The 18,753-nt window shown below is 42.8% G+C and overlaps 1 protein-coding gene across 2 annotated transcripts in view; it reads left to right on the forward strand.

The window, feature by feature from the left end:
• Positions 1–7,288: 7,288 nt before the first annotated feature.
• Positions 7,289–18,753, forward strand: part of tmem104 (transmembrane protein 104) — a 71,176-nt gene continuing 59,711 nt past the window's right edge. Inside the window, exons 1-5 of one of the 2 annotated variants that reach the window (XM_040042264.1) lie at positions 7,289–7,572; positions 8,210–8,283; positions 10,155–10,276; positions 12,446–12,527; positions 18,016–18,112. In XM_040042264.1, the coding sequence (XP_039898198.1) occupies positions 8,239–8,283; positions 10,155–10,276; positions 12,446–12,527; positions 18,016–18,112 (346 nt within the window). In that variant the 5' untranslated portion in view covers positions 7,289–7,572; positions 8,210–8,238. Of the gene's footprint in view, positions 7,573–8,209; positions 8,284–10,154; positions 10,277–12,445; positions 12,528–18,012; positions 18,113–18,753 lie in introns of both variants that reach the window. The other variant, XM_040042254.1, reaches the window with a different exon arrangement.

Raw genomic sequence — 18,753 nt, forward strand, 5'->3', positions numbered from 1 at the left:
CTGCTCTAAAAGAACGTACGTACCTGGGCCCGCCTACTATCCTCAGAAACGTAAAATGATTGGCTAGAATCCAAAGTGTATCACAGCTCAGGAAAACAAAAAGGAACCGAAATGTGCGCTGCTTTTCGGTCTGGTTACTACCGTTTATGTCAGAACCGGTGCCATACCGGTACCCATCCCTACTGAGCAAGCCCTGTCGGTGAGTGATGGTGACTGTTTTTCGCTCACTCAGTCCGAGCATTGTGACTATGGACAACCTGCTGCTGAGCTAAGTGAGTTATTGTAATTGTAAAAGATTGTAAATCACGCTCCTTCTATGATCTGTTTAGTTTTCCAGCCAGCTCCCACAGACACTTGTGAACCTGCTGTTGCGTCTGAGATTTTTCTCCACCAATTTCTTAGTCTGTGACTTTTTCTTCGCCTCAGTTGGTAAATACTAATGACAACAGAACGCCACCTGCCATAGTTAAACTGGCTAAAAAACTTGAACTTGATGCCACTGAGCTAATGAATCAAGTTGAATTTTGTGTTCCACAGCCAGCCATGTTCAAACACATTCACCATGTTTTAGAGAAAGACCAAGTTAACACAGTTCAAGCTGCACCTCAAGAGACTGTTTTGGGTGTGGCTTCACCCCTGGACTGTCCCACTCACCAGCTTATACAGAGACTGTTAGTGAAAATACTCTTGAGCTCCGCTCTGCACCATCTGTCCCTGCGCCCAAGGCGGCTAGGGCTTCTTTTAGACCTGTACCAGTTCCTCGGGTGAAGGAGGCAGAGGTCCAGCGGATCCCTGTTCCGGCTCCCAGGTTGAGGCCTGCCAGGGCACAGTCGGTCTCCGCACCCTTTCCTACTCCTCGCGTGGGAGTGGCTAGTGTCCAGCAAGAGCCTGCACCCATTTCTGTTTCTGCTGGCAGCTCAGTTAAGCCCATCCAGCAGCTTTTCCCATGTTCTGGAGGCTCAGCGCCACCTCCTGGTCCATCACCCATGGCTTCCCCGCCATCGCCTGGTCCTGCCGTCGCCTGGTCCTGCCTCGTCCATGTCCGGCTCAGCCTGCTCAACCTCGTCCACGTCTGGTTTGGCGTTGGCGGCCACCGTCCAGGACGCTGACTGGACATCTTCACCAGAAAAGACAGCCTTTGAACCTGCTCAATCGCCACCGTCTTCTCCGCGGTCAGCCTCCTGAACTGCTTCGTCACCACCACTGGCTCCGTGGTCGGACTCCTGAACATTATGGTTCTGAGACTTAAAGAGGCAGACTAGTTTGAACATAAAATCTTACATGACTTTATTAAATATACTACAGTTAATGTACAGCTAAATAAAATGGCCCTGCTATTTCGGTGGTCAGTGGGAGGGATTATTGGGCTGCTGCCTTCTCCTCCTGTGAAGAGGAGAATTTCAGGTGTGTTGTCATTATCTGCTTGATGTGAAGGCTGAACTGGGCTCAGATAAAAATATCAAAGCACAGTTTGTTCATCACTGGCTCTACTGCGATGCACAGCTGGTTTGAAATGTTGTAGCTGAAGTGATGTAAACTGAGCTCCGGTGTCTTTTTCACTTTTCAGATAGCTGTGAAAGAACTGTTTACACAGCGTGTGGGCTGAATGAAGTCACACACACCTGTCCATGAAATGAAATCACATTTGAACAAAAGGAGGCTGTGTCTACACATAGCTGCAATTCCCCGAAATTCACTTAATGTTTGTTTAACCGCCTGAATTAAAGGTGGAAGTCTTGTGTATTTAAGTTTAAATCTTTTGTGGTAGCACAATCTTAGAAAGGAAATATTTTTAAAGAGGATTGTGAGAATTTTTCTAATATTTTTCACTTTCCACATTCATTGAGGATACCTCTTTAAAATGCAGGGGGCACATTGCTAGGATGGATGGATGCATGGATGGATGCGACCTGTTCTTGGTGCACGCTGCCTCTCACCCTGTGGTAGCTGCTACACACTCCCTCCCCTCTGTGAGCCTGAGCTGGATATGCTGTTGAGAAATTTGCTGGACAGCTGGAAGGATGTTTGTGCTTAGGAGTACTCAATCTCAAGGTCATTGTACTGACTGACAACCTTTCCACTCCCACCTGGTCTGATAATGAGATCTCGTGTGTTTACTTTTTGCTTCAGCTCCCAGCCAACAATACTGATGCACAAAGGCCATTTGATTTAATATATTGACGCTATTATATTCTGTTTAATACAAGCGGCTTCACAGCGTAAGACAGTTTACTCAGACTATGGTAGGCAAACTGCCATGGCTGCTCTAAAGACTCTAGCTTGTCTTTCTGTAACTGGTGAGCTGTAAGATTAAATGGATTCTGATATTGGTAAATGGCCTGTATTTGGATAGGGCTTTACTTAGTCCCTAAGGACCCCAAAGCACTTTACACTACGTTCAGTCATTTTGTTTTGCCCAAGGACACAACGACCGAGACTGTCGCAGCCGGGGCTTGAACCGGCAATCTTCCGATTACAAGACGAACTGCCAACTCTTGAGCCACGATCACCCGTGTTATGAAACCCTTTCTGAGATATTGTTGGATTATATGAAGTTTGAGGTGTTTGCACTGTTCATATGGGTTTCTTCTTCCCAGCAGGGTTTTCCAGCACTCAGACTGTTCATACTACAGTCTGCTGGACCACTTAAACCTGACTGACTCTAATGTTGCTCTGCAGAACATGCGACCGGTGAAGAACTGGACCGGTGCCACTACCTGGACATGTTTTTGTTGGGTATTTTAGAAGTGGTAGGTCTCTTTAGCGTCCAGGCTGTGCGGGTTAAACTTCTATAACTATCTTAATGAATCTCTTAATTTACAAAAAGAATAAAGTTTTTTTTTCCTTTGAGGTATCAAACTGCAGTTCAGGTTTTATGTAGAGAAGGAATTTAATCACATTTACCTGAGTGTTCAGTTACATGTGATGCATTTATCAAGAAAATCCAGTGCTGTCCACCTCAGTAAGATGTCAGAGTTGTTAATCTGTTAAAAACATTGATAACAGCAGTGAAAGAAACAAAACTTCTCCTTGTATTGACACATTGTAATCCACAGTTTTTTAAAACAAACAAAGACATAGATGCTACTGCTGTTCATGTTTATTATAAATTTGTCCTTAGACACATTCTAAAGATGGACACACAGTGGTTGTGCACACGGTTGCAGATTTTATTGGTATTTTCTGCAGATAATGTCACTCAGTCTCCACTCAGAGCTGGTCTCAGTACGCGCACTGCACTGGTCTCCCGCCTCACTATAAGAGAAGAGAATCATTAGTCAGATCGCCACCATCTGTGGCTTCACCTGCCTACTGCCCCCCTGAGCTCACTGCACCATCCCTCCCCTGCAGCAGGGACCACACCTCCACCACACACGTATAAACCCACGTGTATAAGCCCTTCTGGTGTCACTCAGACCTCGGTGAAAAATGCCTTAAATGTTACAAACTGACAGACTCAGTGAAATAATTCTCCTTTAGCTTTTGTGCATTTGCATATTTCTGGTATTGTTATCATCATGATTCCACTTGGCAGGAGTTACATGTGTTTACGCTGAGAAATTATTGCATTTACTCCCATTTTATTCATACTAAAAATAACCAAACAACTGACTGATTAAATGGTAAAATGAGTTCTGGTGAAAAATCTTTGAACAGATGAACTCACATGAACTCACATGAACTTGTATATATGACTCTTTTACTTCTGATTATTTATTTCTTCCATTTCCTGTACAGAGTCTAATGAAAGTGATGAGAAAGTCCAGGTGAAATCACAGGACGAGGACCTTGGCCGTGCCTGTGAGCTGCTGACATGAACCCTGATTGAACTGAAAGCAGCTCGAAAACAAGAAGAAAGACGAGACAAAGACAATGAATGTGTTAATCTTTATAATTATCAATTTTGATTATTCTTCATCAAAAATATGTATTTTTGTGCCTTTTTGTTTGCCGTCCACTTAACCAAGTTTTTGTCACATGACAGCAGACTAACCACATGTTCAGCCCTCCTTGTCCTGGCCACCTCCTCCACCTCTACTGCAGGGACCACCAAAGCAGCTGAGAGTCTCTCCAGTGTGTGCTGCGTCTGCCCCGGGATCTCCTCCCGGTTGCACATGCCTGAAAGACTTCACCTAAAAGGAGCACAGGAGGCATTCTTATCAGATGCCTGAGCCACCGAGGAGCGTTGGCACTACTCTCTGATACTTAAATTCCTCCCTGGGTCTGGGAAGAGTTGCTACCCTGACACTACATCCTCTGACCTTGGCCTCAGACTTGGAGGCGCCAATTCTCATTCCTGTTGTTTAACATATGGTTGCAGACGACCCCAAAGTAATCCCAAAGTAATGCCTGATTGCCAAAAGCCACGGGGTCAGACTGCTCTAACTGCTCACGGCTTGTTATGAAGTCAGAGAGAAGGGATGTCTGATGTGGTAATCTCAGGCACAGAAGCCCCACCCACCTGCCGTCTGACGAGCATCCAATGTGAAAAAGGGAGGAGGTGCTGAGCCATGCTACTGCGTGTTTGCACCACCACAGTGAGTGTCACGTGAAATTCTCAGACTTAAACCTGGAACTGAATCTTAAACAGACCACAGACAAATATCAAAGTTAGTCATCAGTAACTTGTAAACTCTTCTCAGTTTCTTTTTTTGTTTGTTTCTGTCATTAATCTTTTTCTTATGCTTCCATCTTCAGGCTTATGGGTTTTTTGTACTTTCAACCAAATAAACGTTCTTTGTTGGTTTGAATCCGCCCACATGTCACTCTCATTTCAATAAGGCTAAGCAGAGGTTATCAACTTGATAACTTAACCCAGGTTTTTGATAACTTTCCCAGATGAATGTGCCTGATCCCATCGGTGGATCACTGACTTCCTGACGGACAGGAAGCAGCATGTGAGGCTGGGAAAGAATGTCTCAGACTCCCGGACCATCAGCACCGGCTCCCCTCAGGGCTGTGTTCTTTCTCCTCTGCTCTTCTCCCTGTACACCAACTGCTGCACCTCCACCCACCAGTCTGTCAAGCTAATCAAGTTTGCAGATGACACCACCGTTATTGGACTCATCTCGGACGGGGATGAGTCTGCCTACAGGAGGGAGGTTGAACGTCTGGTGTCCTGGTGCAGCCACAACAACCTGGTGCTGAATGCCCAGAAGACAGTGGAGATTATTGTGGACTTCAGGAAGCACACAGCCCCACTCCCCCCCATCATCCTGACTGACACCCCCATCACCTCTGTGGACTCATTCCGCTTCCTGGGTACCACCATCACCCAGGACCTGAAGTGGGAGCCCACCATCACCTCCGTCATTAAGAAAGCCCAGCAGAGGATGTACTTCCTGAGGCAGCTGAAGAAATTCAACCTGCCAACACGGACGATGATGCAGTTCTACACTGCAATCATCGAGTCCATCCTCACCTCCTCCATCACCGTGTGGTACGCTGGAGCCACTATCAGGGACAAACAGAGACTGCAGCGTGTTGTGCGCTCTGCTGAGAAGGTGATTGGCTGCAGACTCCCATCTCTGCAGGACCTGTACACCTCCAGGACACTGGGGCGTGCAGCTTGGATCTCAGCTGACCCTTCTCACCCTGGACACAGTCTGTTTGACCTGCTCCCCTCAGGCAGGAGGCTCCGGTCCATTCGCACCAGAACCTCTCGCCATAAGAACAGTTTCTTCCCCTCTGCTGTTGAACACATGAACAATAACCGTATGACTGTTCCCACCACTAACTCATGACCCTACGCTGTGTTCACTGCATCATTCCATTTTTGCACTGATCACCACCTGCACTCATGTATATATCTATCTACTTAGCACTTTCAATTTTAATTTTTATGTTTATTTAAGCGTTATCTGACAGTACGTTTTTGCACTAAGTAGCGCAGCAATTTCCTAATGTTGTAAACCTGCTCAACATTTGGCAATTTGTATATTTATTGTATATTTACTTTATTTTATTCTACTGTATATAGTATTTTATTCTATTCTGTACAGTTGTGTACTGTATTTATTCTTATTGTATTCAAATTTTGCCTCATAACTTTTGCACTGTCCACTTCCTGCTGTGACAAAACAAATTTCCCACGTGTGGGACTAATAAAGGTTATCTTATCTTATCTTATCTTATCTTATCTTAATAAAATCCTTTCTGATTCTGATTCAGGGTTAATCAGTTTAGTGCTCACATGGTTGGAGCTGAGAGCAGCTGACCAATCAGAAACACAGATGAGCCTACTGGTGGCAGATTGACTTTATAAAGAAAATTAAAACTACAATATTAGAAAATATCAAGAGTATTAGACACATATAACACACTGAAAGCAGTTAAAGCTGCAGCTGTGTGTGTGTGTGTGTGTGTGTGTGTGTGTGTGTGTGTGTGTGTGTGTGTGTGTGTGTGTGTGTGTGTGTGTGTGTGTGTGTGTGTGTGTGTGTGTTTCCAAAGCTCTGTGGGAGTGTGCAGTCACGATTGTACAATGAGTGTGAATTTTAAATGCTTTGGTCAGCAGTATGGAAAAGACTTGAGCTACAATATTAATAAAATCTGTCATATTGCTGGAAGGAAAGCTGGCTGTAGTTTAACAGACTTCACAGGAGGATCTGAAGGATTAAAACCGTTTTTCATTGAACACCTCTGCAGCTGAGGGTGTGTTTGAATGCCTGAGAGGGAAGTGCCGGTTCAGCTCACTGTGTCAGGCGACACGTTTATAAACTCATCTCCAGTAAATGTGATTGTTATAGAAAGGCGCTGGTTCATGCTGGCATCCGTGGTAATTTTGCACCAAATCTCACTTGTCTGATGCCAGAATTGTAAACGCCAATAAAAGAAGGATTTCATTCACTGGGATTTCAGTGTGAGCCCAAGACCCAGGGACTCGGCTTTATTATGGCACAGACAGGTATGACATATGTCATATGACATGTACACGTGTACATGCCGCTAGAAGGGTCGTTCATATTGATAACCCTGACAGTCCGAAAAGGCGGGTAATAAATTGTGGCTAATTCAAATAGACAAATTTATCAAATGTATTTGTAAAACGCGAGGCAGAATAAGCTAAAGGTTACCATAAAAAATAAATATAATTAATATGTGATATTAAACTCTAAAACATGGAGTCAAATTTCAACCGTGATTTTACAGTAGGGTCGTCAAGTTAACGATAATAAGATGGGGCAAAATGTTCAAAATAAAAGCTTTCTTTGGTCAGCCAACGGGCTGCCTTGCAACTAGGGTAAACAAGCCTTTACTTTGAAAATCAGTAACGGAAATGTGTGCTTGCGTCAGAGGTAGTTTTATTTTGACTGGTTGACCGAACCAGCTGAGGCAGCTGGTTCGGTTAGTTTACTGCTGAAGTTAGCGCCGTGTTAGAGACGTATTTCTTTGTGGAAATGTGTTTTTATTTCCCGCTTTACACCGACTTCCAGGCTGCCACATAAAGGCGAACCAGTCCGTGCTGGCTGAACTGGAAAAGTGAGCTTTTTTCGGCTAGTGAGTGAGGATTTGGTCCCGAGCATCCTGCTAGCTTAGCAGCTAAGTTAGCAACACAAACCAGAGAGGAGGGAGGTGAGCAGTGTTTACTTTCATTTCCAGTAATGACAGCTCTGTGACTGCTCGATATCTGCAGGATAACTTGATGAATTTATCTATTTTTATTAGTAATTATTTTATGCCGTTATTCAAACGTGATAGATGTGCTAGTCTGACGTTATACTTCCCGAATGAGCGGTTGCCATGCAAATGTCAGCTCTCTGAAATTACATAAACTCAACTAAATGAAGGCAAAATGGCCAGCGAAGATACACATACTTAACGTTTAAAAACATTTAGTAGGTCATATTTGTGGCCATGGCTCAAAGGAAATATGGCAGTACAGTTTTTGTCACTGACAGCTGGAAGAAGACATGTGACACTGAACACAAACCTTCAGATTTACGCGTCATATTTCTGCCGAATTAAAGAGCAGCTCCTAAAAGTTAATTAATGTCCCAGGTTGGATTTTGTGCTTGTACGTCATGGAAATGTTAAGGTAAATGCTAAATTGCACGATAAGTTACCGGGTTTTTGTTTCCATGCAAGTAAGAAAAGATTTAGCACTTCGAATGACACTCCCCCTGAAACTTAAGAAAAGATAATTGTTATCATCATGGCAGTAACACAACAGGCTTCATAAGCTACCTGACTGCTTTTTCTTTCTGTCCAGGTGAGAGGTGAGAACCAGGGTCACCGACCATGGCAGGTGGAATTACAGACACAGGAGAGCCCTACTCTCCATTTGTAAGTTTCCAGCATGCAGGAGTTATCTCCCAGTCTCTCTTTGAATATTTAAAACACACCATTGCTGGTTTAAAACAGCCTCTCCTACTAAAGCACACTGTTACGAACACATGAAAGGGCGTTTAATGTTCAACACATTATGACCTCTAAAGGCTGCCACACTGTGCTGCTTTTGGTTGTAATTTGTAGTTTAAAGGAAACAAAGGACGGTGTGTTAGTCACAGCTTTCCTGTCAATGAAAAGAGGAAAATCGAAGGAAATTGTTTGACTTCCAAGCGTGGCTGTGCTGTCGTCACTTCTGTCCCAAAGCAGCTGATGCATTTAGTCACTAAAGGAGCTAAGAGATGGTGCTGGTTGTGAGGACACCTAAACACAAAATCAGTGCTGATAGTTTAATTTAATTAAAAGTGTTTTCAAAGAAAGAGTAACACAGCAGCTATGTGACGGCCAGGGAATGATTTACTTGACCTGGATAGAAAATTAGAGGACATTAGAGTGTGTGATGGTGTCACTGTAGGAACCAAAGACTGGAAAGCAATGACCTTTCAAATTTTAGAAGAATTAGCTTAAAAAAAATAGCAGATTGAAACTGCTGAGGTTAAAATCCCGATTAAAAAGCCGCAGCTGTCGTCTTTGTCAGAGCTCCTTTTAAGGTCAGGCACATGCTTAACCACCTGACTGGCCTCTTTGAAAATGCTGTAGTTGCAGTATTGTTGCTTTATCGCCAACCTTGGCACTTGTTTGAACAAAGCTCCTTGAAGCAGAGAGGGTTAAAAGCCTCGTCACAGGGCCTGAGATTGAACCCCTGACATTCAGAAACCCGGAACCCTGTGAGCTGAACAACCACGTTAAATACTTCATAAAGTTAGGACACGTCTGTGTCAAGTTGCCTCAGAAATGTATCCGTGTTACTTTTAGGATCGACTATTGTGCTTCCTTTTTATCAGGCTTTCCTAAAAGCTCTCTGAAAAGTCTTCAGTTGATTGAAAATACCACAGTGAGAGTACTAGCTTCACTCTCAGACTGCAGGCTTGTAGTTATATTTACTAGTTGTTGTTCATGTTCACTGTATCCAACGTTTTTCTCCCCCCTTTGGTTGATCCTGCTTCTACTGGCTGTCTCTTGATGTTAAAATAGAGTTCTTCCTCTCCACAGTCACCAAGTGCTGCTCGCAGGGGATCATTTCATTGTTTGGGTTCTCTCTCTAATATTCTTACAAACGAAGGGTCTCGAGATGACTTTTAGTGAAAACAGCTGATCAAGTCTGCTTGTAAAAAGAAGTTTTGTGTGTGAAAGTGCAATGATAAATAAAGAGGAAGCTTAAAAGATCCTTCTACATCCTCTTTTCTTCTTTTTGTCACGTCAGGCGTCTTTACTCAGTTCGACAGCTCAGTACATACCCTGACTTTGCTTACTTCAGCATGACTTTCCCACAAAGAGTCAGCTCTGCTGGTCAGAAGTTTTTCTGTTTTTTTTTTTTTTTTTTTTTTTTCCAGGAAGTAAAAGCCTTGAATGATTAAAGCGCTCAGCTATCCGATAGTGTAAGTGCTGCCCAATTAAGCCCTACTGTCTCCCTTGGCACTGGCCCATTCTTCCACCCAAGTAGCTTGATCTGTATCAGCCCGGGTGCCAAGGAGCACCTGATACTGTGGTGCCTGAGGATTTGCACTTGAGGAAAAAGGCTTTTAGTAAATCATTAATAGTTTCTAATAATATTTTCTAATATTATTATACAATAGTAAAAAATATTGGATGTCTGTGGAGAGATGGGGTCAGCAGAGGTGAAATGAAAAGCTTGTGCGGTGATAAATGTTAATATTTATCAGGAGCACGCCTGTGCATGTCTTTACCTCCCGTGGTTTCCTCTCCAGGTGGGGCTGGTGTACATGTTCAACCTGATTGTGGGGACCGGAGCTCTGACGATGCCCAAAGCCTTCGCTCAAGCTGGGTGGGTGGTCAGCTTGGCCCTCATCACCTTTTTAGGATTTATGAGGTGAGTGTTGCTCTGATCCAAACTTAGTTAAATAATAATAGTCATTGACTTCCACCTCTGCCTTTTTTTTCCTGTCTGGGATTCACAGGTAAACGTGGGTTTCTTTCTTTGGTTGATATTTGCCACCCAGTAGGCCTTCTTTTACTTCCTCTTTCACTAATAACACGGCACATTTTAAAAACTCTATTGTGTCCAGGTTACTTTCTGTTAGGACTGCATGATTATGCCGGGTGTGATTTGTTCGTGGTTAACATCGCTGGCCCTGAATCTGAAGGATTGAGCTGCTTCCAGGAACGAGCTCTGGATTTGTTTCTTGTCTGGTGTTTGTATCGTCTTTTAATGTAGCGTTACAGGTTCAGACTGTTTACTGGAAACATAAAACTGCACGGTGCAGGGAGGAGCTGTGATTGGCACATGCAGGCACATCACCAGGTGGAGATTTAAAGACAGTGATAGCACTCACCTTCAGTCAGTTATCTTGATTTAACTGAGACAAGCCAAAATTGTAATCAAGTGAAATTGTGCAGCCCTGTTTTGTTTTTTAAATATATCTTCCGTTTACAGATGTAGCCTAAACATCTCAGATGCGTGTTGGTATTTAAGTTTAAGAGAGAGAGGCTTGTAGCTGAAATATGAGAAGTGCTCATTCAAATGACTTCATGACACTGGACTTCCTTTGGTCCCTATCAGTGAACCCACAGCGAGAAGTAGCTCGGCCGAATGATTGCAGCAATGTTTATTAAAGACATGCTCAGGCGCTGAAATGATTCAGGCTTTATTGGCACACTATGTGCAGGGTCAGTTATGTCGAGTTTTCAAACGAACATTTCTTTTGTAGTTCTGAGTGTTTCTTGCCAAATTTTACCCCTAAAATCAGATTATTATGTAGAAAAATATCTGATTTAAGAAATATATAAAGACTATTTAATTAACAAAAGTGTCGTGGCGTGGAGCACAGATTGCTTCAGTGGTTGTTGGTAGTAACTCAGGGATCTGAAGTTTATTTGAAAAAGGAGGGAGCTTTCATAGTTCAGCACACTGGGCCTGGATGTGTAGCTTCTGGTGCCAACTAGCCTCCGGTTAGCTGGAATTAGGAAGTGAGGAATACACTGGAAGTAATTCTTTATAATGCAAGGTCGGATCAGGGTTTGGTTACCCAACTAATAATAATAAATAACAGAAATGCAATAATTCAGGATAACTTAACTGAATTGGGATTTATTAATAAATGAGTGACAGGAAGTCTTTGCTGAGTGATCCTACTCACACATGAGAGGAGCGAGTGGAGAAATAAAAAGAAATGATCATAATCAATAATCACCAAAGTATGTTTTAGAGGGAATCGCTTTATTTTTGTCTTGGTTTGTTTTGTTGTGAACATTTTTTACTCCCAGTATAGAATATTTCATGTTGTTCATGTTGTATATGTATTTAATATATTTCTCTGGTGACTGTTTGGTAGAACAAACTCACTCGGCACCCTGGTCATGGAGCAATCTGCAGAACACACTAAAGCTGTCCATTCATCTCCCTGGAAGAGCTCTGTTTCCAAGCGCGTTATCCCTGAGCTGGACTTTGTTTTGGGGTTTTTTGTAATTGTTTGCTTTGATTTTCTTGATCGCGCCTCTTCACTTTATAGCTTTTGCAACCTTTTGCTTTCTTGGCAGTGTGCTTTGAAAAAGAGATTTTAATTATAGGGAGCGCACCGGGCAAATAAGGATCAAATAAATAAATAAATGCATATAAAACTTTGCTTCTTCGACTTCATGTGGAAGAAGCAAAGAAATGTTACTGATACTGGATCAGTTTTTCAGAGTTGGGATTGCACTCAAACAAGCATAAATATGAGAATGTTACATCCAAACTCTGCAATCTGTCATTGCTAATATGGAAAGTTTATAGGGAAGGCCCAGTGTAGGCTTTTCCTAACAATATGAACCTTTTTATAAACCCATTTTTCATTAAACTTATTCTAATCTGAAGCTTTCACAAATCCCTCATTTGTTATACACAGAAACTTGGTGCTTTCCTTTCTTCGCCAGCCTGCGGCGGCGTAATAAATGAAGGTTTCTGCTGGTGAAAGCACCATTTGATAATGGATCAGACTTTTTTTTTTCTCCCTGTCATTAAAAATATGACCTGTTAACGCGATTATTATCTCCTCTACAGCTACATGACCACCACTTTCGTGATCGAGGCGATGGCAGCGGCCAACGCTCAGCTGCGCTGGAAGAGGAGAGAGCAGGAAGAGGTGAGATGATAAAGTGTCGGAAGGAGCAGGCTCTTACTCTATATGTAAATATCCTTTTTAATAAGATGTGGGCTGGACAGATCGCTCTCCCTTTGCTGTGAGGATGTGTGTCAGACAAACCAAATATTAAAGAAGTAAATGTTCCTCCCTGTCAGGGGGAGTTTAATAAGACACTTAGCCAAACAGAGCTGCGACCCTGCAGCAAGGTGAAAGTAATGTTTAGTGTTTAAAAGCAGTGCAGGGATGTTTCGAGCGCTTAGGTCTGCTTAAGGTCTCGTTCTGACACGTTGAAGCAGCAGAACTTGAACAGCGATAAAGTTGTAAAATGTTTACAGTAAACACTGAGAGTGAAAGACACCAGAGACAAAACAGCAGTCAGAGGAGGCATTCGCTTCCTTGCACATTTGGTCTGCATAATGTAAAGCCAGTAATGTCTCAGTCATATCGAGTAAAATCAGGAGGGAACTGCATAGCGACTAGGAAAAATTGGTGGTTGCTCAGTGATTACGTTGAATTTTTTTGCAGTTTGTCCGCCTGAGTTTGAGTTGAGAAATACTTTAAACCTTCAGCGACCGCTTTTAATTTCAATGGACTCAGCTGGCTACCAGCTGTTTTATTCTAGTTGTTCTCATATAATTGCAAGGTTGGCGAGCGTTTGTGCCGTTTTTCAGTGTGACCACCGTACTACAGCGACTCTGAGTGCAGTCACGCTACGTCCACACTTGCACGAGTATTTTTGAAAACAGAGATTTTCCGTTTTTGTTTTTTTTTTAAATCCCGTCCACACGTGCAGTTTTGGAAAAATATCTCTGTCCGCATGTAAACACTAAAAACTAAATGTTGGCCAATCAGAAGTCTAGAAGCCTGGGAGGAAAAGGGTAAAGAGGGTTTGTGCCACCACTAAACCTGAAGTACTGCTGAAAGGTTTTTGTTTTCCTGGTCAGGCAGCTAATTTTGTGTTATTTTTCAAGTGCGTTCATCATTTCAGATGTTATTAACTAAAGACAGTATTTTGGCTGTTGTGCAGACTCACAACTTAGGAATGAGCAAAATGCAAACAGCATGCATCAATTTAATTTAAAAAATTATTTTTATTCAAAACTGACGTTGGGATTTGGGTTGTGAGTGTTGAATGTAGAAGTTCACCCTGATGCCTGCGTCTTTTTAAATGGAAGGACAGTAGCTGTGTGTACATGTAAGCGTGATGTCAAAAACGGCACACGCCTTTGACGTTGCGCGAGTCTGCTAATCAAATTTAGAAGAAGAATAAGACGTTGCATGAATCTCAGTTTTCCTCGTCCACACCTAAACGCCAAAACTGAATTTTTGAAAATCTCCGTTTCATTGACCCAAAACGTTGTTTATGTGCGGATGAAAATCCCGAATGCATAGAAGAATCTGTGTTTTCAAAAATACCCGTGTGCATGTGGACGTAGCCTCGGACATGATTATGGCAACAGATTTGCGTTTTTCACTGATTTTTCTTTTCCCCCTGTTACATTTATTGCATTATTTTTACAGAAAGGCTGCAGACCAGCTTTGTGTTATTGTTGTGTTCTGCTCCCATTTAAAAGAAACGAGACTGCAAGGTCATTGCGGTTGCAGTGATTTTGGTCGTAGCAACGACTGCAACCACTCTTTCCTTTAGTGTAACTGTAGCTTCAGGCTTTGTCACCTTGACAGAAATCTGTGCTGTTTTGTGTTTTTCGGGGTATTTGCATCCATTTAGACTTTTGACATGATGCAGGAACCCTGCTCTTCTCTTTAGATTGAGGATTTGGCTCTACTCGAGCAGACACAGGTGAAATTTGTAACTGTGATGCCAAATGCAGAGAAAACAGCTTCACCACATCTTATAGCGCTGCTATGAAGATTAAAGTGTCCACTGTACTGTGCAGTCATTTGACTCGAGAATGAGAACGACAGTCTGACTTTAGAGGTTTGTAACCTTTAAACACGACTGACGTCTTCCTTATTTGAGTTTATCACCGCACGGACATTTGGACCTTCTTTATAGATCCGGTGACTGTCTTCATTTCACTTCCAGTAAAAATCACTTGACTGTAGAATATTTAAAGCTTAAAGCCTGAAAGTTCTCTCTTTTAAAAGGGAAGCTGTATTTTTTTTATTTAGGGGGCTTTTGTTGTTTTATTGCCCAATCCTAGCAGAAGTGAAATGCGCCTCTTGCCACTCGTCTATAAGAAACCCAATTTGGATGAAGCCGTCGGTGTAGAACGATACTGATTACCAGAGGAAACAACAGAGTCTTAAATCATTTTTACTTTGCCTTAGAAAAAAAAATCTCGGTGTACTCCAAATGGCTCGGCCTTTGCTTTTTTGTTTCTCCCTGGGTACAGAAGTCATCTTGCTTAATGCCTGTGGGTTTCCAGTCGAGGAGTTATGAGCCCGAGGACAATAGCTCGGCTCGAACTGAGCCTCAAACACTCAGCCGTGATTCATGGCTGCTGTACTGCTCAGCATTTTCCCTCCATCTAATGGAAACGGGAGAGCTGCTCAACACTTTATTTCCCTCTGCATGAGTGAAGCCTCTTAACAACAATATACGCTTTTTAAAACAAAAACACAAAAAAACCCCATCAGGTTCAAAATGAGTTTATTTAGCAAAAACCAGAGAGCAGTCAGTCACCATTACCTGCTCTTTAGTTTGCACCGGTGCATGTTTGTCATGTTTTAGCATCACATATGTAAATGTCACCCACTGATTTTGGACTCGGCGCTACTGATTTGGACGCCACCACGTTGGTTTTTTGAAAGTTACCGTATCTGAATGAGAGGTGGCGCTCTAACAGTTCTTATGGATGTCCGACACAAACAGACACCTGCTAATTAGTGCCAAGCAACACGCTAATTAAATACTGATGAAGTTCATCCACCCGAGCACACAGCAAGGGAGATCTTTGTCTTCAAAAACACTCCAGAAAGCTTATATAAACTGTTCTTTAGCATCAGCTTCATTTTTCAGTCCCTCAGGGGTCGCACATCCTCCTCTGTCACACCAACCCTCTGCATCATCTTTACTGCATCCATGAATCTTCTCTGTGGTCTTCCTCTTCTCCTCCTGCCTGGCAGCTCCATCCTCAGCATCCTTCGTCCAGTATGTCCACCCTCCTCCTCTGCACATGTCCAAACCCTCTCAGCCTCTCTGACTCTGAGCTGTCCCTCTGATGGACTCATTTCTAATCCTGTCCATCCTGCTGAGTCCAATGAACGTGAACATCTTCAGCTCGGTGTCCCGTCTTCCTCCCAGTGCCACCATCTCCACACCATACATCACAGCCGGTCGCACTTCCGTCTTGTAAACCTCTCCTTTCACTCTTGCTTCCATCCTTCAGCTGTCTTGTGCACTGTATTTAAACTCTAACACTGAACACAGGACATACCTTTGACCTTTGTCAGCCGGTTTGGAAGGAGAGAGAATGAGTGCCAGTTAACATATTGTTAAATGATTTCACTAAAAATAATTGGTGGATGGATATAAGCTGTGATATGTTTAACCTCTTTATATTATATGTTTTTGAGGGTTAATGATAACAGCAGGTGTAAAGTCCATACGTTCCCAGCTTTAAGTCAACACAGATCCCTTATTGCAGCCTTTCTCAAACAGTGGGGTGCGATGCCAGAGGGGGAGCGTGTGACCCCGGGGAGCATGCTTTCTTTGCTGTACTAGAATAGAGTGTGATTGCACATCCGCTACAGTAGGTGGCAGGGTTTTTTGCACTGAGCACGTGCACACACACAGCACAGAGCAGGAGATAAAGTGCAGTAAACAAACTCTCAAAAACATATTTAACAGTGACGAAAAGAAAGGCGGAGAGAGACAGCGATAACGGGACAAACGAACGTCTCCCGAAAGCTAAGACGAGGAAATATGACGACGCGTACGCAGCACCTGTCGTCACTGTGACTTTGTGGGTTAAAGTGTTTTATGTATTTGAGAAGGACTGAGTTTGAAGTACAGTTTTTGAGGACACGGCTCTTTTGTGGTGCTACACACAAAAATGTTGTTGCTTGAATCTACCTGTGCTCCCACCAACTGCCATTAAATACCAGTTCAATACCAAAGCTTAAAATGATTCTGGCAGTCTGGCAGTGCACTGGAGGCTAAATTGTGAAACTCTCAAAAGGGTTTCATTTTAAATTTATTTTTTTTGTCTGAACATTTAAGAATTCAAAGGGATTCATTTTCAAGGCAAAGAAAACTGTCAGACACCACCAGCTGTTATCAATCAATTACTTTTCATTACCTGAGGTATTAAAGAGGAGCCCTCCCAGCAGGAGTGATCTGGTTTAGTATGGGAGGCGTACAGGCCTGCCTGGAGGGAGCCATGACTGCCCTCTGCTGGTGTTTTAGGAGGACTGTAACTGAATTAACATGTCATAGTGTTCAGAGTTTCAGGAAGGATAATAAATGTTTGGCCTGACTATTGAAAATCATCAGGTTAATATTGAAACAGATTCTTTTTTACACAATCTGCAGAAGCTGTTCAAGTTAGAGAAACGGATCCCGTTTAATCGTTTTAAATCAGCACAGTTAGCACTGTGACTGCACCTGTTTTTATCCATTACACGGATGCCTTTTATCCAGTCTGCTTTTGTTTTATGTACATTTTATGTTTGTGGTTGTCTTTAATTTATCTGAATTGCAGTTTGAGTGAATAGGTCGTTGTTTGCTATGAAGCAGTGGGATGTTTAAAAGCTTTGAGGTGGTTACCGAAAAACATGTGACCCTCCCTCTTGTTTTAATTTTAAGATCTGGGAGCCATCAGGAGGAGGGTCAGGTGGTCCGAGTGATGCTATAATCTGTGAACACGGTTATTACACTGGGGTGCAGACTGTGGAAGAAGAGGTGGTTTCTGTCCTCCTTCCTGTATTTACTCTTGTTGCCTCTGACACATCTGACCAATAGGCACGTTAAATGTTCTCAGATGGTTTGTACCGAAGATTTTGGCTTACTTGGAGATTTTTTTTTTTTTTTTTTTTTTGTATGAAAACAAATGAAACCACAGGAAAAACGAATTTACAAAAATCCCTGATTTGAACCTGAGCAAACAAAGTGTGTCGGTGTGAAAACAGCCTAAAACCTGTGAGGTGAGGCTAAAATCAAGGTTGGAGTCCAAGAAACTAATTTACCATCTTTTAAAAGGCGGGTTCACATCCTGCAGTCTGGTGTTTGTTGAACTCTTAGTTAAGCTGTGATTGGCGCTGTAAGGCGGACCATGTAGCTGCTGTTTGTCACTCCTCGTCCGATCTTTGTCCCTATGTCACTCACCTCATCATTGACACCTAATTGACGCTAATCTGCAGAGACTCTGTGGGCACGCGATTGCCTCCGTCCTCCACGGGGTTTCCCAGCTGCTGCTTGTAGTTTCCAGATGTTACCTTCCTCTGCTGCAGCTGTTTGCTGATTGTTTGTGTTTAGAAATGAGGAAAACAGGAAGTCACGCTTTCCTCCTGTTGTCCTCAGCAGGTCGAGAACAGCGACTCCACGTCCGAGTATTCAGACGACGACGAGGTCACGTGCCGGGGTCGATCGGAGCCGGAGACGAGGCCCATCTTGTCTGTTCGTGAGTGTCGCTCTCTTTAGAGAAATAGGAAAGAAGATGTAGTCTTACATCAAGACCACGCGCTTAGTTCAGGTTTCTCTCTCACTGTAAGGTTTCACCTCTACAAATACGCTCACCCAGGGCTTTATATGTGCATGGCTTGCTTAGCACAGTTTACCTTTAAGCAATTGGGCAAAATTGCTCATTTTGCAGGAAGTGTTCACGAATGCACGTAGAATTCAGAAATGAAGAACTGTGAGACATCATCTTAATATATCACAAATTCATCGTGCTCCGGATCCAGGCTCTGAAGTCGAGGTGTGCCGGCTCAGGCTCCTCTTACTCATGTAGTTATCCAATCAGCAAGTCACATGACAGCAGTGCAGCTACAAGCAAGTTAATATTCACATCAAACATTAGAGACACGGCATCTCAAGCAAGTGCTCCAATGACTGGCTAACGACATGAATTTTAGACTTTGTCATTTATCAAACAAAAATGTAAAAAATTGTCAGTTTTATGCGATTTTATATTAAATATTTTTCAGATTTTCACAATTTGGCAAATGAAACGAGGTGGAACAGCCTCTGAGTATAATTATCATCATTTCTGGCATTTCCTGAGAAGAAGTTAAATTTGTTAAAATGCTTTAATGTGAATTC

Source organism: Simochromis diagramma, unplaced genomic scaffold (genome assembly GCF_900408965.1).
Source record: "Simochromis diagramma unplaced genomic scaffold, fSimDia1.1 OVJJ01000321.1, whole genome shotgun sequence".
Classification (NCBI taxonomy): domain Eukaryota; kingdom Metazoa; phylum Chordata; class Actinopteri; order Cichliformes; family Cichlidae; genus Simochromis; species Simochromis diagramma.